The sequence below is a fragment of the Sitophilus oryzae genome, unplaced genomic scaffold (genome assembly GCF_002938485.1).
Source record: "Sitophilus oryzae breed Bouriz unplaced genomic scaffold, Soryzae_2.0 scaffold_358_pilon_pilon, whole genome shotgun sequence".
Taxonomy (NCBI): domain Eukaryota; kingdom Metazoa; phylum Arthropoda; class Insecta; order Coleoptera; family Curculionidae; genus Sitophilus; species Sitophilus oryzae.
Window position 1 is genome coordinate 924,854 of NW_022146927.1, and position 24,517 is coordinate 949,370.

Sequence of the window (24,517 nt, forward strand, 5' to 3'; positions counted from 1 at the left end):
ATTTGTTTTTAAAATAAGACACAAATATACTAATTTTTAATAATTTTATTAGACTGAATGATTTACAACTAAGATCTTATTGAGTTATATTCAGTTAGTACCATATTACATGATCGTACAACTCTTGGCTTTTATGCACAATATCCCCCAGTTACCTGTAAACAAAACAAATAAGTTATTATAGACTATAAGATTCAGTAAAACATATGCAACATATATTTTAGCAATCCTTAGATTTTGTCCAGTGATTCTCGAGTCCATAGAATAATATCTAGGGATAATATGTGAATATGTGAAAAAATATTGATGTAGGAAAAAAGAATAAATACTCCTACAACATATTTTAACAATTTTTATTGTGCAAAACTGCCAGAAACCTTCATAATGTCTTCTTTTTGGATAAAAATCCTTCATGTTGAAGGAAATCCTTCAAGTCTTTGACTAAAGTCATTTTATTTCAAGTCAAGTCATTTTTGTAAAGACTTAAAATCAATATAACGTTATTTAAGTCGTTTTCATGACTTAAGTCTATATTTTTGACTTAAATCATGATTATCTGCAATTTAAGTCAGTAAAATGACTTAAATCAATATAATTACCCTCAAGTCAAGACAACCAGAATTCTATTTAAGTACCTTTTTTTAATTGTTAATATTAATTTTCTTGTATTCCCAATTAGTGATTTTCTTACTATATAATTATCATATTATTAATTTATTATACATAGATACAGATGATACTAAAACCACATAAAATAAAACGGTTAATTTTCAGAACATCTACAAACACAAAAATATGTTTTTTTTTACAAAATCTAACCGATTTTGTAGTACTTTATATGTATCGAGTACAGATAGAACAACAGTTAAAAAAGAAATGCTGCTGTTAAAAATTTATCATAAAAATTATCATAAAAAAGACTTAAATCTTTTTCTATTTCGGAATAAAGATTTAAATCACAAATCATTTTCAAAACGACTTAAATTTTAAGCCTTAAGGGCTCTAACTCACTGACGACCAGGTCGCAACGACCTGGCCGTCGGCTGGCCAGTTGAACGACCAGTTTCAACAGAGTTGTCAGATCTAACGTTTTTTTACGTTTTACCAATTAGAAAATATTGTTTCAGAAAGAATTAAGTTTCAGAAATGTTAAAATATCCGAGTTACCTAAAAAGCGATGTTGCTATTCATGAGCTTATTTAATGTTCTAATATTAAATAATGCATTTAAAATATTCTTGGATTTTTCGTTAATAGATACTGGTGTGGTAAATGGAGTAAGTAAAATCTCCAACCCCGATTACACGATAACGTCGGTATTTCCATGTTTTTCAAATCCGCGATGCCTGCTATTCCATCAGTCGTTTCATAACAGAATATTCTACATCCTACGTCTATGTAATTTAATATGTGTAGAGTGAGACATGTAACTCGTCAGATTTTCAGCATTACATCAATAAAGGACAGAAACAGTATTGTTCCTAAAGGTGCGTCCAGACTTGAGCATTTTAGCCCGACGAACCGAGCGCGCACGAACAAGCAGAACAAATAGACCGAACAAAAAGCATTGTGTACGCGCGACCGACAAAAAGGGAGATATTCTGTTTCTTTTTTCTACTGATATGGACTTCTACTGATGGCTTTTATCGACTTTAGAAGTACACATATTAGGGCCATCGTAAAAAAAGGTCGTCAGACACTGGCTCTCGTCAGACACTGGCTCTAAATATAAGACTATATGTAAGAGAATATATATTCTTTAAACTGTGATATAAGCAGGTAGAAAGTTTAGCTTCCAGTTATTTCAATGTTTACAATATAAATTCCTCTTTTTTATTGTTACTGAGAATCTACAACAGTAAATACTTCTATTTTTATAAATGTTTACTCTTAATTTTTTTTTAAAATAATGTACCTAGTAGAAATATAGTCTAATGGACCCTGTTTGAAAAACATTAAATTAAATATAATATTTAAAATACAGTTGTCCTCCTTGTACATGACTGCAATACAACTAAAAAAAAATAATTTAATAAAAAAAACAAGTGGTTGTAGAAAGATTTTAAATATGATTTTTTTATTTTTTAACATCGAAACTCGAATGTATAATAACAGGTATCATACCAACCATAAATAGAGTGATGAAAATATTTTGAATTTTTACTAGAATCGACCCTTGATAAAAAAAAGGGACTAGATTTAAGTTTCCCTTTGATCTAGTCTGTATACTATTTCTTTGGATTTTCTGCACGTATGCAAAAACTACACTAAAACACTATATCTTATACGAAATAAAATATTGTGCGTTGAACTTGAGGGATTTCACCTGAAAAATTATTAATTTGGAAGAAAACCGGCAACAAGCGGCAGAAAATTATAATATTTTAGTGCAGCCTATTGGTCACAACGACCAACGGACGGCCAGGACGTTAGTGAGCGCGGTATCATTTGATTTAATGGTTTTAGAGGTAGCAGCGGCCTGGCCGCGCCGGCCGCCCGTGCGACCTGGTCGTCAGTGTGTTCGAGCCCTAAGTCAGGTTTCAAAAAATTATTTAATATCAAATGACTTATTATGTCATTAAAATGATTTAAATCAAAAAAAGGCTTAAGTTTTCTTAGAGCTTGCAGCTCGGCACTCAAGCTGTTGCTAGGACATTCTATTACTTTTAATTGTATTTTTTAGACATCTGAATGATCGCAAACTAAAAAGTATAAAGTGTAATTGAAACCGCTAATTTATTCCACTAATTCCGAGGTTCTGAATGAAGCTTTAAATCCCAAAACCTTTCTTTGTTATTGGAGCACCGTGTATATTTATTCTACACCTACCTTTGGAGGGACCTATTCGGCCTCGTTTCTACTTTCTACCATCCATAAGACACTCGGCGGTTTTGTGAAAAATATGATGGTCTCTATTGTAAAAGAAAAACAAACAAAAATATTCAAATTATCTACAAAAAAATGGTTGCACCTTAAAATTTTGATGTATTTTAAAGCTTCATATATTGTGTTCTAGAGGAGTGATTTTGATGATCTTTTAAGCCACTTGTAGCTAAATTATTTTACTTTTTAGTATCCCTTTCTAAATTAAAAATGAAAGTTCCCGTATGGCAATTATACGAGGGCACACAAAATTTTGTCATTTTGGTACAAGTTTGGAACACACTGTATAATATATTAAAAAAGCAAGGAATTCGAAAATCATCTTACCATCTAGGTGTGCCTTTTCTCGATAGTTTATTTTTTGGTTTATCTCAATAGCTTTATTTTTTTTAAAGATATTCCCTTTTGAAGAAGACACTAACATTTTTTCGTAATGTTTACTTTTTTTTAAATCAGACCTATGAAATAGTGTTAGGTTTTTAGAATTTTTAGAATAAGTGGGAGGAGGGTTAATCTCTGCGACCTTAGAGATCTATTGTGTCCCCCTTTCTTGAGTTATAACTCATCATACAGTCCCAGGACTTCCTACGGAGACCCGTGTCCTTCACAGTCGAGGAGCTACGACCCAGGCCGGGTAGACGAAACGGTAGCTTGTGTCGCCTGATGGGTTTAGAGGTAGGAGGTAGGCTCCCGACCCTTGGAGGAGGTGGTAGCTTGTATGCCACTTGCGGAGGATGGTCTCACGCAAGTGTCAGCCACCTCTCCTGTAGTTCTCTTTGGGTTTGGCCCCTTGGAACTTTCACTGTTACTGTTCCCAGTGTCGCTAGGGGGTTTCCCCACAGCTTCACCGGTGATGTTTTTATTACTATTATTACCAGATCTCATAGTATTCCTATGAGTCGCTAGGGACAGTCGGTCCACTTCTACAGAGCCCCTCATGTAGAAGTAAGGGGTAAAATACAATGGGGTGCCCCCCGGTGCCCCAAGGTTGAGGCTGTCCGTAGCCCCGCCCGGTATCGTTATATGTCTTGTGCAATTCCCTGGCCACGACACTACAGTCAGGGACAAGACGATGAGTGAGATGCTTCTTAGACCAAGCCAAGTGCTAGAGGGGATTCCCCCCAGCACCTGACCAGGAGCTTCCCCACCAACAAGGTCTTGCATCTCCTAGGGGAAGTAGTGTTAGGTTAGGTTAGGTGCACATAAGCAGCGTACATGTAAGTGTGTAAGTGAGTGTGTAAGTGACTGTAAGAAGAAGATTAAACGAAGCATATATTATCTTACTCAACTTACTAGGTGTGTTGACTAGGACCAAAAGCAAAGGCATAGTTTTAATGTAAAAATTAAGAAAAAATGTTAGTGTCTTCTTCAAAAACGCATATCTCCAACAAAAATAAAGTTATTAAGATGAACCAAAAAACAAACTCTGGAAAAAGTGTGTACCTAGATGATAAAATTATTTTTGAATTCCTCTGGCTATCTTAATATATTCCACAGGGTGTTTCAAACTTTTACCAAAATATCAACAGTTTGTTTTCCCTCGTATATACATTTTTAATTTAATTTAGAAATAGATACTAAAAAGTCAAATAACTTAACTAAATATTGCTTAAAAATCAACAAAATCGGCCCACTATAGAACAAAATACAGGGTGGCCCATCGAAAACGTTCCGCAAGGCATAACGGCCAGGGTATTTTTTTTTCAAAAAATCCAAAAACAAGTCAATTTTGTTTGTGAGGGGGACAACTTTTGCCCCAAAAATGATTGCAAAATCTTCAACCCTCTAAGCGGGGGTGTCATCCCCCAATTTTTTTCAAATGGGAAGGGGGGTCAAGTGGTACCGCAATGAAAAGGGCTTTCTATTCTCTATACTTTCCCGCTTTGTTTTTAAAAATTGGTCGAGTCATTGAGAAAATATGAAGGATTGAAATTTGAAAAGTTTGTTTAAACATTTATCAGAGTAAATGATAAGGGTAAATTCCTTCGACCAATTTGCTGTTTTTTCTTATTATTTCTAGATGTTTACGCATTTTTTCACTGGCTACAAGGTTGAACGATCAGGTGCGGTAGTTGCTAGATAGCTGTTCTGTGACTTTTGCGTTGAAGTTCTTTTCAAATTGCAGAAAAAGTGGAAATAATCGAACTCTTTTTTAAAAATAAACTTTATTTTATTTATTTTAAAACGTCTTCATTGAGGTCTTGTACCAACTGAATTTTGTACGGGTGGAACTTGGTGGTGTTTTTTTAATATCCTTTGGACGCTTGTACGATTCACGCCGGTCTCATTGGCTAATTTTCTTGTACTCTATGGCAATTTGACCCAATACGAATACCTCCATAGCTTCATTTACTACAGGATTTTTCCTCTGCCTCTTTTTATTCATAACTGAACCAGTTTCACGAAATTTTGCTACTAACTCGCGAACAATTTTGCCATAAAGGTGGTTGTCAGGATGGCGTTCATTGAATATCTGCGCAAACCGATTGCCACATTCATTATTATTAAAATAAAGTCCGATTATTTCCACTTTTTCTGCAAGTGAGTACACCATAATAATTTTTGCAATCATTTTTGGGGCAAAAGTTGTCCCCCTCACAAACGAAATTGACGTGTTTTTGAATTTTCTGAAAAAAAAATGACCCTGGCCGTTATGCCTTGCGGAACATTTTCGATGGGCCACTTTGTATATAAAATTAATCATCCAATTTAAAAAATATATATAACTTATTTTAAAAATATGTGAAAATATCTCTGTTCACTGATCCTCTATAGGCTTGATGCATTCTCTGCCGGTGCTGCCACCGCCGGAGAATATCGTAAATAACGAATACATACAAATACACGGGTTTAAATGGCGAGTAAACAAAAGAATTTGTATATAATTATTCTAAAAATGTTAGAAAATATAATTTGTGGAAATTCTAAACAAAAAAATAAAAAGGTAAATATATTGATATCTTCAGAAGGTCTAACTTGCATTGAAATTTATTATTCCAGTTAAAAAAAAAATTAGATGCGTTCAACTACGGTAGCGAGCCTAGTTTTAATCACCGGTTTTGCTAGTGGGGCATAATTGGAGCTATTTCGGCTATAACGAAATTTTTTAAAGGTACATAATTATAATTTTAGAAGATGTTCATAAAACATTTAATCACTAGTTGATTAAAAAAGTATACCATTAATATTGCAAATTATATTTTATCCCCTCATAGTATCTATATGTCTATTTAATTTTTTGATTATGCACTTCGTGTACTCACTTGTTTCATCGAACTGCTTGAATCCATTTTTGCTATTGATCAAATCGGTGTAAGAAATTATGAAGCTATAAAATGTTCTTTCGGGAGAGTTGAATATCTGGGAAAGTTGAGTTATTGTATTAATTACGCTCTCGTTTAACATTTTTTAGGCAATTTTATTAACATTTGAAATTGTCACAACACAACAAAACGCCTAGTTCGAATTTTCGAATCACATAAACCTCGTACCTCGAATGTTTAACTGCACTAGCAAAAAAAAACCAAATACTTAAATATTATGACAAAACCACGATTTCAATATTATTTTAATGCGATTAACATGACGGTGGCGTGAACTATACAGGGTTGTTCACCACATACGACACGGAGTATTGTAGCTAAACGATGAGATTTTTAGAAATTGTAAGTTTGGGGTTCGTTGAAGGACTATTAGAGCTACAATTTAAAAATATTTTTACAAGATACAGAGTGTCCCAAATAAATAAAAAATATCAAAGTTGTATTTTTTTAAATGGAACACCCTGTATATTATTACATTTTTAGTTTCTACGATTAAAATAAAGGTAAATTTGATTAAGGTTTATTATACTTAAACCTTACCGTTTTTGAAATATTTTCAATTTTGTGAAATTGCAGTAAAAATTAAAAGCTTCATTTCTCCAAGGGTATCAATATTTTTAATACTAAATATTTAATGAAGTTTATTTATTGATCGGTTATTGTGTTGCAATAATAAAAATAATACTATCTTATACAGAGTGTCTAAAAATTGATTTTAAATAATTATTAGCTTCAAACGGCAATAACTTCTTTAATTTAAATGGAATGCCCTGTATGTTTTAGGAGAATCAGATGCACAATTAAATTGTCTATCAAATTGTATTATACCATTTTTTACCTATCCCTTCAAGTTTTTGTAGAAAATGCATTTTCTTATAATTTAGACCTCATTTATCAATATATCCATGGAATATTGACATTTTAGATTGTTTTTAAAGCAACAAATGTACAAAATGTACAGACTAGTAATATTATAGTTTTTAGCAAAACGATAATATTACTAGCCCATTTGTATGCAAAAAGAAAACTATTTAAATCTTTATAAAAGAATATAACCATTAATTAAATATAACACCATTATTTCCGCCCATATACTAATTAATTACATACTTAATTGTGTTTGTTAATAAATTATTATAAATAAATGTGGATTTGAATCAGAAATCACTATAATAATAAGTTATCAAATTAAAGTCTCTGTTGTTATAAATAAGCATTTATTAAAAAATGAAATATCATTTTTAAGGTGTTACTTTTTTTCACACTGTCTAATGTCCATACAAAATTCAGTTTTTTAGTATTTGGAGCAATTATTATTAATCAACGCAAACAGTCAGTTAATGTAGTTTGAATACTGGAATCATATTAATTGGTCCTCTTTAACAAATATTTAAACAGTTTTTTTTTATTTTTTAATGAAATAAACGAATTATATCGACAATATTAGTATCTGTACTCTTTAAAAATTTGGTACATCTTTAAAAATAATTTAAAATGTCTATAGTCCATGGGTATATTGATAAATAAGTTCTAAATTACAAGAAAATGCATTTTCTACGGAAACTTAAAGAAATAGGTAAAAAATGGTATAATATAATTTGATAGACAATTAAATTGTGCATCTGATTCTCGTAAAATATACAGGGTGTTCCATTTAAATTAAACAAGTTATTGCCGTTTGAAGCTAATAATTATTTAAAATAAATTTTTAGACACTCTGTATAAGGTAGTATTATTTTTATTATTGCAACACAATAACTGATCAGTAAATAAACTTCAGTAAATATTTAGTATTAAAAACTTTGATAACCTTGGAGAAATGAAGTCTTAAAATTTTTACTGCAATTTCACAAAATTGAAAATATTTCAAAAACGGTAAGGTTTAAGTATAATAAATCTTAATCAAATTTACCTTTATTTTAATCGTAGAAACTAAAAATGTAATAATATACAGGGTGTTCCGTTTAAAAAAATACAACTTTGATATTTTTTACTTATTTGGGACACTCTGTATCTTGTAAAATTATTTTTAAATTGTACCTCTAATAGTCCTTCATCGAACCCAAAACTTACAATTTGTAAAAATCTCATCGTTTAGCTACAATACTCCGTGTCGTATGTGGTGAACAACCCTGTATATTGATAATTTCAGATTTTTTCCGCTGAAGCGTTGCTGTCGGAATTTGTTGAAATCAACTGAAATGCACCAAGCCTATAGGTATCGAAAATTGACTTACTCTCTCTAAGGTGGAGAGAACGGGTCGTCCGATATCAAATAAAAATCTGCTGGTTCCGGCATCCGGTGCGCCCTAAAAAATAATAAACCACATTTTTTTCACTCCCTGTAGCAAAAAAAACGAATAAAACAACAAAGGAAGAAGTCAAATGCTATTTAACACGATTTTTTTAACTTTACCTGTACATCGCAAAAGTAACAGAATTTTTTTGGACGCTACTGACCAACTGCGAGTCTCTTATGATATACAGGTGGTTCGAATTGTATTCGGGATACTTCGGAACTATATACTGCAGATAAAGATAAGTAAAAAAGTTCGTATAAATGTATGTCCTAAAATGCTTCGTTTCGGAGATACAGGGTGTGGAAATTTCATTTTTATTTCGATTTTTCCAAATAATTAATGAAACAAAACTAACCCAATATTGACGTTACAATATTTAGATGAAAATTGGTGTCTGGAAGTTATTTGACATGAGAAATTTGATTTTGAAGTTATTATGACTCCTACTTGTAAAGGGTGCCACCTACATATTTTTCACTGCTTTGAAAAGTAATAACTTTTCATCCGTACCTGTATAAAACTAATGTGTAAAAAAATATACATAGTGGTATTGAAAAATAGTATTCCGTACTTCTTCCTTAGTATTTTACTCAATCAACCAAATAAATAAATAAATAAAGTTATTTATAGTTATGTTACAGCTTATTGAATATCTAGTTGCACAACTCTGTATATATTTCAAAAGGTCTGCGCATCACTTACTGCGCATATTCTTTTACGCAGAAACAAAGCCTCTGTAATATACAGGACCGGATTTAGCGCATTTAAAAACTATATCTTCAGTTTGGGGCTAAAATTCACAAAATCATTATTTTTTTCCACAGCAACTGTTAAAATTGCCTTATATCTATCAAAAATAGTAGATAAAATAGTACTTTAACCGCAAGGACTTTGAATAAGAAGACTAAGGAAGGAGCATATCAAAACTCTTAGGTCCACCGCGATGGGACGCAAATATGGCCGACTTAAATTCCGGTTTATCAGTGCCGCTCTAATTTAATTTAAAAAATCTAAAACTATGATGTAGGGTAGACGTGGGGTAGACTCAATAATTTGTTTTTTTTTTATTTTACGTTGTGAATAAATGTTGGTAGTTATTAAAATTGTTATAAAAACATATTATTATAATAAAAATAGATAATTTTTAATAATTATTTATTAACACAAACATCCGATACGCTACGGTTGGGCTGAGCAGGTTCATTTTTCCTTTAAATTATTTTCTAAAAAGTTTAACTTGAATCCTCGTTCAGAATGCTACCAAAATAGTCTTTTACGATGTATTTGTTGTTATAATAGTCCACGTATTTAAGATTTGTGTTGTACTTAGCTTTAGTTAAATTTAGCGATAAAACCACTTAGTTAGGAAAGAAATATAATTATTCTAACTTATTAGTTAACATTTTTATGCAAAATAAAACATATAGCAGTAATATGATTTTTTTGACAAATTATTTGTCAGTTTTTGGTCTCAAAATTCAAAGTCACGGTACGTCACTGGATCTATGCAGGGGGGTGACAGTGAAATAGGAAAATTGGAAACAGTCATTAGTGTCATTCCTGTCATCTCCTGACGACAAGTATGGCCGCCTAGACAAGGACAACAATGTTTCTGTCTAACTATTGTCCAACTTCACAGTTTATAATTGACAGATTTGTTCTAGAACAAATCGAACAAATTTCGACGCCATTTTAATTCTCTCCGTTTAGTTTTGTTTTGTAAATTCAATTTGATATTTCCCCTGAAATTTATAAATATAAAGGTAATAAAGCATGTAAAATATATATTATAGTCTGTGAAACGAATAACTTTGAATTTGACAGTTACCGCGGGCTCTCCTAGTGTTAATTTTATTAAGTTAGCAACTTGCGGCCATGCTGATGCAATGCCGTCTCTAATAGAACAGCCACGGAGCGAGATTTATGACGTCACGCTAGTTAGATACTAGGGACTAACAAACATGTTGTAGAATACATGGAAAACATAATTATTCCTCGTATATATAATTTTTTGGATTATATTCGACACTATTTTTTTTATATGACACAACACTGATGAAGGCTATAAATGTTAGCTATAACGTTTTTTTTTAAACCAAAAAAAATAATGAAAACTTAATTAGCGTTTTTCCCTAACCTAAATCCCAGGAAAATCAAAAATTTTAGAATAATTTTACATATAAAATGACAGCGATCTTTATTTCATAGCCATCGCTGATGCCATTTTTTGATATTGTATTATTTGCAAATATAATTTTTCGATATCAATGATGCTTTCAAAATATACATATAAATTTTGTGAATGCAAATAATAATACATCACTATTAGTAGATATTGAATGTTTTTGTTAAATTAAATCGATTTTCAAACCCAAAAATTTTAAATATATTTTACATTTTACCCATTATCTTATGTACCTATTCATGATTTGTATATTGTAAAATATTTGCTGCATTTGTATGGTTCATAGTTTATTTGCCAAAGTATTTATTACTATAAATAGGTATATATATTGTATTTATTAACTGTATGTTATGTATATTTCATGTAAACTATATCATTTTTAAAATACAAACCAAAAATACGAGGAATAGTTATGTTTTCTATGTATTCTACAACATATTTATTAATTCGTGGTATCTAACTAGCGTGACGTCATAAATCTCGCTCCGAGGCTGTTCTATTAGGGACGGCATTGGTCTGATATTTAGAAATGTCAAAAGCTTTTATACCTATATTGATATTTTTACATTGTTAATTTTAGTATAAAAAATGTGTTTTTCTGTTTTCAGGTTTGATTTGTTATGGTATAAGGCTCCCGTTTTCATGTTCCTGCCCCCGTTTTCTGTTTCTGAAGGCTGTGAATACGTGTATTTATTTACAAATTACTGTAAGTCATGCTTATACCTTACTAATTTACGTTAAAACTGCATATAATTAAGTAATTGATATAGAAATCATTCAATTCTTTATTTTTTTATATTTATTTAGTCACGTTGTCTCACATTTCAAATAAATACGTTTGAATAAATTTTTATTTTGTTTTATTTATGATGTATATCTTATACCATAACAAATCAAACCTGAAAACAGAAAAACACATTTTTTATACTAAAATTAACAATGTAAAAATATCAATATAGGTATAAAATATAAATATACTAATTAAAAAAGCTCCATTATTCCCAAAGAGACCTGGTTTATGAATCCAAAAGAAGTAAAAAGAGACTTTTAATCGGATAACAATCAGATTGTATCAGACAGATTGATTGTATTATTGACAATAAATCGCACATACTGGAGATAACTAATATAGGCTATAGTTAAAAATGATCTTACCTTGCTGTAAATTGTTTCCATTTTCAATAAAATCGCCAATCATAAACATATAACAAAATTTTCTTGCATCTAAAAAACATGGAAATAGTGTTTATTTACTACCTATTTTAAATATACATGGGACATACCTAGTACTGCAGAAACGTCTTTTTCTCCAGGATTTTTCATGTAATATATATTTTATATGCTTTATTACCTTTATATTTATAAATTTCCGGCGAAATATCAAATTGAATTTACAAAACAAAACTAAACGGAGAGAATTAAAATGGCGTCGAAATTTGTTCGATTTGTTCTAGAACAAATCTGTCAATTCTAAACTGTGAAGTTGGACAATAGTTAGACAGAAACATTGTTGTCCTTGTCTAGGCGGCTATACTTGTCGTCAGGAGATGACAGGAATGACACTAATGACTGTTTCCAATTTTCCTATTTCACTGTCACCCCCCTGCATAGATCCAGTGACGTACCGTGACTTTGAATTTTGAGACCAAAAACTGACAAATAATTTGTCAAACAAATCATATTACTGCTATATGTTTTATTTTGCATAAAAATGTTAACTAATAAGTTAGAATAATTATATTTCTTTTCCTAACTAAGTGGTTTTATCGCTAAATTTAACTAAAGCTAAGTACAACACAAATCTTAAATACGTGGACTATTATAACAACAAATACATCGTAAAAGACTATTTTGGTAGCATTCTGAACGAGGATTCAAGTTAAACTTTTTAGAAAATAATTTAAAGGAAAAATGAACCTGCTCAGATACTTGTTCCGAGTAAAATCCTAGAGCTCTATGATTTGCTTTTATAAACTCTGGCACATGATGCAGAACTGCATGAATCTTTGGAGTTATCTTAATACCTAAATTGAGTATTTCCTATCTAAATTGTTCGATGTCATATTCAAAATGTTTGTTTAGTGCTTGACCAAACAACTCGAAACTACTTGATTGAATGCAGAAAACACTGCAATATATTTATTTCCTAAAAATAAGATGTTTAGGTTTTTGCTTGTCAAAACTTTGAATAGAATTCTTTACCGGGCGATATCGTCTTCAAAATATCCACTTTCTTTAAAAGTTGTCTGGCGTTATTTCCGTTACATTTTTCATAATGATCTAGTTTCAATCCCGCTTTTTTATCCATTCTGTTGCAACATTGGTATTCTCCAATTCAAGACAATCAAATAGTTTTTGAACCACACCTAACAAAAGGTGAAGCTCAAGAGGGGGAATATACTTTAAGACAGGTGTTTCTTCGTCGCCAATGATTAAAGGTATGTTTATACAGTTTTCTAAAAAATAATTGCCCTTTTTCATATGGTTCATTGAACAACAGTTTAAAAAATACCAAAAAAAATTTCAAACAAAAACGCTTACTAAAATCTTTGGCTTTTGTTATATTTCCTCCAGATTGTTGCCATAAATTTGTATTTTCTGTAATACTATTTATAGTTCTGAATGATCCTTTAATTTCAATTTCCTTACATCATACCATGGGCAAGTGTGAGTGGATGAATTTGACTGAAGACCAAGGAGAATCATAATAAGCTTAAAGTCAGCGGCAAAAGTATAGGAACAAATTCCACATATGGACTGCAGATCTAACGTCTCAAAGAGGCTTTTAATGTTAGCATAAGATTCAGACAACTTTGGTCCTAAGCCAATTATGAATAGTTTATTAATTCCAGCACTTTTATATTTCTTGAAATATTCGGGATCATTTTCAGGGAGCACATTTAGACAAACTTTAAGTGATCCACCACCACTATCAATTCCAATTTTTATCAAAATAAAACATATAGCTGTAATATGATTTTTTTGACAAATTATTGTTTCAGTTTTTGGTCTCAAAATTCAAAGTCACGGTACGTCACTGGATCTATGGAAATGATTTAATTGTTCGATGATTTTGAAAGAACGCATTATGGCCATTAAAAAAATACTAATTTTACAATTTATATATTTTTTATTTTGAATCATATAAAAACCGAACAGTGCAGGCACCTTAAAATTTTCATGTAATTTAAAGTTTTTCTATTGTGTTTTTAGTGGAGGGCCCAGAGTCTTTTACCTCGGAATTCAATTACTGTGAATATATTAATGTGAAACCTTCTGAATTGTGTTTTCAAGATAAAATACTAAAATGTTTACCCATTTTTTTTCGTTGCTTTTAATTTTTTATTTTAGTAATTTTAGTAAATTCTTAATTATTTCCTTCTTAATATTTTAATTTTTTTATTTCTTTTTCTAAGTAAATTTATTGAAATAAATAAATCTAATGCATAAGCTATACCTATTCTGCTTATATTCTAATCATTGAAATTTTGATTGAAATCGAATTGAAATACAGGGTGGCGCGTCATAAACGACGCGGTTTTTGCAAGGAGAACAAAAGTTTGTATTGAAGTGAAATTTTCTGAGCTGATGTAAGTCAGTTTAAAGTATTTTCTAAAATTATGTAGAGTTCTACAGGGTGTCCCCAAAAAAAGTTATACATCAAAGTTATGTTTTTTGTAATGGAACACCCTATATATTAATTGATTTTTGGATTCTAGTAAAAAAATAAAGGTTTGTTTCATTAGAAAAGTATATGACTAAAATTTATAGTTTTTGAAATACATTCACCGGCACGAAAAATGGGCACCTTAAAACTTTGATGTATTTTAAATGTTAATATATTTTATTTCAATGGGCCGATTTTGATGATTTTTTAAGCAGTGTGTTGCCAAATTAGTTGACTTCTTAGTATCTTTTCTAAATTAAAAATGAAACTCCCCATCTGTTAATTATACGAGGGAAAACAAAATGTTGATATTTTTGATGAAAGTTTGAAACACCCTGTGAAATATGTTAAAACAGCAAGAAATTTAAAAATTATTTTATCATCTTATTTATCATCTAGATACATCCATTCTCGATGGTTTGTTTTTTGGTTCATCTCATTAGCTTTATTTTTGTTGGAAATATTCGGTTTTAAAGAAAGCACTAACATTTTTCGTAATTTTTACATTAAGACCATGCCTTTGCTTTTGGGCCTAGTCAACACATCTAGTAAGATATATGGTCCTGAAGCAGGCCTTCTTGACATAAGATTTACTTCATTTAATCTTTTTCTTGTAGTCCGTTAGTTAATATGTACGGTTCTTAAGTGCAATTCATTATCAATTTGAAAAGCTGGCAAACGGCGGTTTCTTAGCGATAAACTTACAATAAGTTGATCCTCTCGATTAGAAGTTCTCATACGAAGATTGCTGGACGTCTATATTGACGTTCTCATGGACCTGGTCATAATTCAAAGACCATTTAATATACTCTATGGTATTAAGGTATTTTTGGAATCAGAATTTTATAGCAAATTCACTAAACTCGAATAAATAAATGATATATATTTGACTCACCCTGTATATCTATTAAAATATTTTTGAAATGTGAACTACCATTAAACATATATTTTGTAAAAAGTTTGGAGTGAAAATCTCAAATAGGAATCCTGATACAGGGCTTTTCCGGAAAACGGAGCCATCTTGTATGCATTTGTATATGTGTGTTTATTTAAATAGTAAAGCGAAAGCAACGAATTTAAATAGGTAAACTTTGTAATATATCTTATTAACAATACAATGCAAAAAGTTTTATAAAAATTCTTGGTTTGGATTCTTGGGTCCATAAAAAGGCATTTATTATAAGGATTAAATATGTTTAAAATCTTTTTGGATTTTGAGATATTTAAAGATATTTAAATTTGCATGCTACAATACAATAGATTATTAACACCCTGTACATTATTTTTCAGAATTCATTCTTGTGCTGAGTTTAAAGGTAGAGAAATAAACTTTACAGAAAAATGTTATTGCTTCCTTAAATTTATACAGGGGTATGAAAAATTACTGATCTATTTTTTTAAGAATTTATTTTATATAAAAAAATCGTTTCAAATACAACACCTTGTATTTTTTTAAATAAATCGAAACAGTTCAAATGCTGTTTCAAACTATATTAGGGTTTCCTATACCTATCTAGCTCAGATTTTGAATAAAAAGCAATTTTTTAATAAAATGGCAACCAAAAGGGCTAGTGTCGTCATGGCAAGTTTCTAGTGACAGTTAGTAGCAACTTTCAAAATAAAAATTAGCTTATAGACTTATTTAAATTTATACCATTTTATTTTTATTTAATTTACCTACAATAGTTTAATAAATAATATTTATTAAATATGTATTTATTATTCTATCAAGAAAAACGAAGTAGTTCTTTGATTTATCTTACGATGACTTGTAGATATATAGATTTTCTATAAAAAAACAATTACGGCAAATTCATTTTCTTCACTCCCAACGACAGGTTTCTGCCTAATAGGTTTTTTATAAACCACACTACCAGCTCTGCGAAATAGGACAAGTAGTTTTTCAAAGGAACGCTTATCAGGAAGATTCCTATTTGGATATATATTTTGAGCATAAGCCCTTAAGGCCAAGAAGCAATTTTCCTCACAAATTAAAATCACTGGTAACAACTACTATTCGTTCCGCCAGCAGATACTGCTTTATTTTTCTTTATAAAATAATGAATACTTACTTTTAAACTATTGTAGGTCCATTTAAGTAAACTGCTATAAATTATAAATAATAATGTCCATAAACTAATGACGACTTTGAAAATAGTTACTAAAACTGTCACTAGAAAATTGCCATGGCAACACCAGCCATCTTGATTGCAATTTCATTTAAAAATCGCGTTTTATTCAAAATTTGAGCTAGATAGGTATAGGAAACCCTAATATAATTTGAAAGAGCATTTGAATCTGCTCCGATTTATTGTAAAAAACACAGGGTGTTGCATTTGAAATAATGAAGTTTTTATATAAAATAATTTCTTAAAATAGGTAAGCAATTTTTCATACCCTTGTATAAATTTAAGAAAGCAATACCATTTTTCAGTAAAGTTTATTTCTCTACCTTGAAACTCAGCATAAGAACTAATTCAGAAAAGTAATGTACAGGGTGTTAATAATCTATTCTATTGTAGCATGCAAATATAAATGCCTTTTTGGTCTCAAGAATCCAAAAATGAAATAAAATACCGGGGGTTCCATAAGAAACATTATAACTTTGGTATGGATCTTATTAGTTCTGAAACACCGTGTATATTTCAAAATAATTTTAAATTATGCACATTGTCTCCCCACATATACCCATACAATATTTTGTTTCTACATCTTTCCGTTTTCGTATAATCAAAACCGAGGTGAATTAGGTGCGCCACCCTGTCTAAAACTTTAAAATACATGAAAGTTTTCAGGTGCCCGTTTTTCGTGCCGGTGAGTGTATTTATACCAATGTAAACCTGCCTTAAGGTCTAAGAAACACGCTGTATATTCCTTACCTGATAGGAATTAGTGTATATTGGTCTTCTAACGCCGAATATGTTTTGATCATTTTGACTATATTCAGGCACTGGGAGCGGAACAAATTTTGGACGAAAAATTTTACGCTAAAAAAACAAAAAAAAAACATAATATCAAGGCGCGATGTCAGGAGTAGAGGAGCTAGGGGGGGGGGACTTCTGGATTAAAAATCCAAGATAGCAGCCTTTCAGTCAAATCCTTACCAGTGTAATTAGTAATTAGTTTATTAAGCTCAATGTCCACTGAATACTATACTCTAAGAGCTAGCAACGTTTTCGAGAAAGTATTTTAAGACGTCTGGCTCTTTGATATATCTTTTATTATGCTCTCTGGAACAGCATGCGGCCCGTCTGGCTGCCGATACCCGTTGCGTTCACTACTGCGCATCCAAAGAAGATCCTCTATTTTTTACTTAGCGCTTTAAATTCTAGTACTGAATAAAAATTGAGCAAGTCTCCATTAGCTCGGCGCGTAGAGCTTTCGCCTATGAAGCGAAGGTCATTGGTTCGATACCGGCTGGTGGTGCCACTTTTTTATTTTTTTTTTCGTTTATATTCTGATAGTAAAGTATTAAATATTTGCTTTTTTATCACCAGAACGGATAGCGTTTATGGGTTTATGATCCGTAGTGTATATAAGTAGAATTTGATACTTTCATTTGTTTTGAAGGATTATTGTGGTAATTAATTATTAGATAGGTTTCGGATGGTCTGGCTGCCGCGCCGGTAGGTTGCGTTCACTACTGCGCATCACATGGGTACAGGGTGTCTCATTTTCGTGCGTTTTTTGGGATTTGGGATATCTGGGATTTCTCGTTTATGAGTGGAGATACAATTATGCGTTTTTTTTTCATATTACTTTGCTAGTTTTTTATGTAACTAAATATTCTACCCCTAGATTTGCTCATTTTCTACACATTAACGTTAATCAATCTTGTTTAAAAAGTATTATTATTTTATTTAATTTAATTCAACCAGATAATTTTGTTTTCCATCGTTATCTTAACAAACTGAACTGAAAATAAACTTGTGCAGCTTTTAGATAACAATCTGTTAAAAAAAGTATTATTAAAATGATTATTAAAATAATAAACAACAGCTGATAAAAATATTTTGAAGAAAGACAGGCAGAAATTACCTTAATAAAGCATTAAAACGTTAATTTTTATATACTATGTTTAAATCTTTAAAATGAAATTATAAACGAGAAATCCCAAAAAACGCACAAAAATGCGTACCAGCGACACCCTGTACACATGTGATGCGCAGTAGTGAACGCAACCTACCGGCGCGGCAGCCGGACCATCCTAAACCTGTCTAATAATTAATTACCACAATAATCCTTCAAAACAAATGAAAGTATCAAATTCTACTTATATACACTACGGATCATAAACCCATAAGCGCCATCCGTTTTGGTGATAAAAAAGCAAATATTTAATACTTTACTATCAGAATATAAACGAAAAAAAAAATAAAAAAGTTACACCCCCCGCCGGTATCGAACCTCTGACCTTCGCTTCATAGGCGAAGGCTCTACGCGCCGAGCTAATGGAGACTTGCTTGACTTTTATTCAATACTGGAATTTAAAGCGCTAAGTAAAAAATAGAGGATCTTCTTTGGATGCGCAGTAGTGAACGCAACGGGTATCGGCAGCCAGACGGGCCGCATGCTGTTCCAGAGAGCATAATAAAAGATATATCAAAGAGCCAGACGTCTTAAAATACTTGTTTTTCCGACGTTGCTAGCTCTCGTACAGAGGCATGGTGTAGTGAAATTCCCAGTTCCCGAAACCCTTTATATTATTATTGTAACTTACTACGATCCGGCCTATGAGGAAGCGTGGCTGTTCGCCACCATCGTTTCTACTCGCGAGAGGTTGTGGATTGAGATCCTGACATACCACTGCGGTCAGCACCACTGATAAAACCACTAACAAGTTCTGCAAAAAGCGGCACATACATTATCAAACAAATTGCGCAACGCAGGCTGTTGCGCAACGAGTTGCCAATGTATGATAGTGTTTGATGCGTTGCGCAATATTGTTTGATGAGTTTCAAGAATATTTGAATTCTTTTGTGCAAAAGGACTGTTTGCGCAACGCGTTGGTGTAGTGTATGTGTGTGTTGCGCTTCGTTGTGCAATATTTTAGTTCTTTCATCCAAATTCTTTGTTTTCTTTTTCGTTTTTTGGTATCATCGACATCATCTAGGGTATATACGATAATAATTGACGCAATGGCAATTGAGGATATGATTGTTTCTCAAACAATGCACAAGAAGTTTGATCAAAATTTTACTAAGTGCATGGGTGAGGCAGTTGTGCAACGGAACGTTGCGCATCGCTGTGTTGCGCAACTTGTTTGATAGTGTATGGACCGCTGAACCAGTTGTGCAACGCAACGTTGCGCATCTCTTCGTTGCGCAATTTGTTTGATAATGTATGGGCCGCTTAACGAAATAAAACCAATCAGTCGATAAAATAGTATATTGTTTTATTAAGAGTAAAAGTAAAAATGATACTTGTTGTCGCAAGGCTGTACGTTTGACATTACAGGCGAGGCACAAAAAGTCATTTTTACTCCGAATAGAATAAAACTTTATAGACGTGTTCCTGGGGTCGAAATATACCACCCCTAAAAATATTTGCACTTTTGTAAGACTCACCCTACTACATTGAAAATTGAATAAAATATCTAATGTAGTTTCCGATATATTGCAAGAAATGCGATTTTATTTAATTTTTAACACCTTGTTAAAAACTTTTTTTTCTTAAAAACATATGAGACATCACACCCTGAAATTTTTTAGCCTACTTGAGAAGCACCCTGTAATAAATCATTGAGAACTACAATATGATCGAAAAAAAATGGCGTCAGCGATAGCTATGAAATGACAATCGTTGTCATTTTATATGTAAAATTATATGGAGAATGTAATCGACCATGCGGTATTTAGTCAATTAAAAATAAGTTTTTTTAATAATTTTTCTAATTACTTGACACCCTATTCTAACAAGTAAAGCGTCCGCCACTGGCTTTCTGTTCATAATAGATGAACTACCAATAGAGACCCTCTACTTAATAAGTTCTGAAATATTGATAATGAAGCCTATAGTTACTAAAATTAGAAATGGGGATAAATGTCAAATATTAATGGGTTGAACTTATACAGGATGTCAAAAAATAGTGTATCTAACTACAAAAATCTGGAATATATATATTTGTCAACGTTATATGTATATAATAAAAATTTTACTACCTTATACAGAGTGTCCAAAAATTTATATTAAATAATTACTAGCTTTAAACGGCAATAACTTGTTTAATTTAAATAGAACACCCTATATATTTTACGTGAATCAGATGCAGAATGTAATTGTCTATCAAATTGTATTATGCCATTTATTACCCATCTCTTCAAGTTTTCGTATAAAATGCATTTTCGTATAATTTAGACCTCATTTATCACTATACCCATGGAATATTGAAATTTTAGATTATTTTTAAAGATGTAACAAATTTTCAAAGAGTACAGATACTAATATTGTCGATATAGTTCGCTTGTATCATTAAAAAATTAAAAAAAAACTGTTTCAATATATTTTGTTAAAGAGGAACAATTAATATGATCCCAGTATTCAAACTATATACATTAATTGACTGTTTACGTTGATTAATAATAATTGCTCCAAATACTAAAAAACTGAATTTTGTTTGTGTATTAGACAGTGTGGTAAAAAGTAACACCTTATAAATTTTATTTCATTTTTTGACGAATGCTTATTTATAAAAACAGAGACGTTCATTTTCATAACTTATTATTATATTGATTTCTGAGCCAAATCCACAGTTATTTAGAATATTTTATTAATTAAAACAATTTAAAAGTATGTAATTAACTAATTTTTGGTCGGAAATAATGGTGGTATATTTGATTGGTTGGCTCTTTTACAAAGATTTAAATAGTTTTTTTTTTGTATACCATTGGGCTTGCAATATTTACACCTGTTTTCTGTACATATATTATGTTGCTTTAAAAAAATCTGAAATGTCAATATTCCATGGGTATAGTGATAAATGATGTCTAAATTATAAGAAAATACATTTTCTACGAAAACTTGAAGAGATAGGTAAAAAATAGTATAATAAAATTTGATAGAAAATTAAATTGTGCATATGATTCACGTAAAATATATAGGGTATTCCATTTAAATTAAACAAGTTATTGCCGTTTAAAGCTAGTCATTATTTAATATAAATTTTTGGACACTCTGTATAACGTTGTAAATTTTTTATTATTGCAACACAATATCTAATCAATAAATAATCTTCAGTAAATACGAGTATTTAGTATTAAAAACTTTGATACCCTTGGAGAAATGAAGCTGTAAAATTTTTAGTGTAATTTCATAAAATTGAAAATATTTCAAAAACGATTTCAATCGTAGAATCCAAAAATAGAATAATATACAGGGTGTTCCATTTAAAAAAAATACAACTATAATATTTCTTACTTATTTGGAACACTCTGCATCTTGTAAAAATATTTTTAAATTGTAGCTCTAATAGTCTTTCAACGAACCCAAAACTTACAATTTGTAAAAATCTAATCGTTTAGCTACAATACTCCGTGTCGTATGTGGTGAACAACCCTGTATAAGGATTAAAGAAGTACCACCAGTAGTACTGTCTCCCCTGATGGAAAGTACCCTTTCAGGGCTGTTACGGAATTTTACACTATCGCCATTCGCTTTGGCATTAAAATGTGTGTAGGATTACCAAATTTCAAGAAAAAAGGTTTTCCAATGTTCTTAAAAATAGACAAAATATATTATTTTTATTTACCCTTTCGAAGGCTGTAGTTTCTTCGGGAAGCATTTTATTATTTAGCTTTTTGTTTTATTTTTATCTGTAGAACCACCCACCGAAGCTAGAGACACTATGTTTTGACACCCTGCATTTTAATTATCAAAAAGTATATCATAAACGTTGAAAAATGTAGATTCCAGATTTTCGTATAAAAATTCATTAATTTTTTTTTCAACCTTCATATACACTATGTCCCCGGATTGTCTTTACAAGTGGAAAAACTTTTTTACTATTGATAATTTGAGAAAAATGCATTCTTCATAAAAAAATTAGCTTGTTTTAAAATTGTTATTGCCGTTTATATTTTTTCAAATTTCCATACCGTTTTAGAGAAAATTAAAAAAAATCATAAAAATATGGAACAAGCCGAACAAGCAAATTTTTTTGTGAAGAATACATTTTCCTCAAAATATCAATAATAAAAAAGTTTTTCCTCTTGTAAAGATAATCCGGTGTCTTACTATAAAGTAAAAATTAATCTTACAAACAATTTTTAAATTAGATTTCTAAAACTAGATATTATATTCTAGTGGATATATAGTACGTACTATAACTAGTTCAGCTATGTACTTACCAGTCCAGACATTTTTATTAGAACCACCTGACTGCGTTTAAAAAAATATATCCAGCAAATATATACCGCAATATAATTTTTATATATGCACTTACATCGTATGTAAATGCAATATATTGCATTTTTAATTAAAAATTCGGATAATAAAATGAATTTTATGCTGCGGAAAATCAGTTCAACAAAATAATTCGTTGCAACATACTTATTTCGTATGTTTTTTTATTATATTTTTATTTCATTTACACACTATACTAAAAAGGTTAAAAAAATGTTATTCTTTTTGTCCCCCTGCCCCTGGACACTTAAAAGGGACATTAGAAGAAAATTGCCGATCGCACAATGCTCAATGGAACGAAATATGCTGGGAATAACCAAGAAAGACCGTAAAAGAAAAGAGTTGATACGACAAAAGACCCAGGTAATAGATGTCATCAACAGAATCAAATTCCACAAGTGGCAATGGGCAGGACACTTAGCAAGAAGTGTGGATGTTTGGATTTTAATTGAAGTTTCATTTTCGAAACTACAAGTCGGTGGTCAGTACCACATTCGGCATCTATTCTGGCTTTTGTAAGTCTGACATCTTTCAGTTGCTTCCTTCGAACAATGACGTGATCCATATTGATGCCAGTGGCCTGATCTGGGATGTTTCCAGGTACCTTTAAACTTGCCTTTCAGCTCGAACCATGTATTGGTGATGCAAAGGTTGTACTCTGTGCATGTTGTTAGCAAGCATTCACCATTGCTATTTACGTTCCCCATTCCATGTTTTCCCAATATGTCTGGCCACTAATGATATTGACGTAAGTTTTATCTGATATGGGGTACCTTAGGGTCATGAGACGTTCGGAGACTCCAATGGGCACTTCTGTTAATTTGGTGGCGATTTCGTTTTTGACAGCAATGCCTACGCCATGAATTCTACTGTATGTGACAGGGTGACCCTTCCAAAAGAAGGTGTAATGCTCCTCAGTCAGACTACCTTCATCTGCAAAGCGGGTTTCGTTAAGAACGGCAACTTCTATACTTAGCCGGTGGAGTTCCTGTGAGACCAGAGCAGTTCTTCTTTCTGGTCGATTAGAATTTGTCCTGTCCAGGAGAGTGCGGACGTTCCACGCCGCAAACGTGAAACATTGACGCTGCTTAATTCTCCGATGATACGCTCGAGTAGGCACCCCCTCCCGGAGATCCGATCGAGTGGGTATTTTACCTCCGGACGATGATTTTGTCCCACTCGAATGTTCCATCTTTGATGAGCGTTAGCTGCGTAAAAGGGTTAAACTGTGATGGTTACGCTGCCGCACAGTTTGGCTGCAACTGTAGCACGGGATGACTATGGCACAGTGAGGACTGAGACGATAGGCAGTTTTTTTAATAAAAAATATTGTAATATTTGAGGGGTGGTTTCACCCTCTTGGAACTGGAATTTCGAAAAATCCCTTCTTATCGAACCTCTACACCCTAGAATCAACCCGTATGCCAAAATTGAGCTTCTTACGTTGAGTGGTTTGAGCTGGATCGTGATTGATCAGTATGTCAGTCACTTAAGGATTTTATATATTAGTATAGATAATGCACTCGATATTTCTTAATCAACTATATTGATTCTCAACCAGTGGCGGATAGAGAGGGGGGCCCATGGGCCCCCCCCCTAAAATCTGTAGGTTGTGTTAAATATTAGGCTTTTTGGTTAAAAATGGCGCCCTAAAAAGCATATTCTACATTACTTTTTATTTTGGGCCCCCCCCTAAAATAAATTCCTGTATCCGCCCCTGTTCTCAACTAATAAACAATATTACAAATTACAATAATAAT

General features: G+C 31.5%; 1 protein-coding gene across 1 annotated transcript; it reads right to left on the reverse strand.

The window, feature by feature from the left end:
* Nucleotides 1-29: 29 nt before the first annotated feature.
* Nucleotides 30-22,810, reverse strand: LOC115884941. Its single transcript, XM_030903661.1, has 6 exons — nt 22,703-22,810; nt 19,078-19,200; nt 17,237-17,344; nt 8,443-8,514; nt 2,829-2,911; nt 30-155 (listed from the first exon to the last, which is right to left on the reverse strand). The coding sequence occupies exons 1-5, from the start codon at nt 22,712-22,714 to the stop codon at nt 2,864-2,866; spliced, it is 363 nt and encodes a 120-aa protein (XP_030759521.1). The 5' UTR covers nt 22,715-22,810; the 3' UTR covers nt 30-155; nt 2,829-2,863.
* Nucleotides 22,811-24,517: the final 1,707 nt, after the last annotated feature.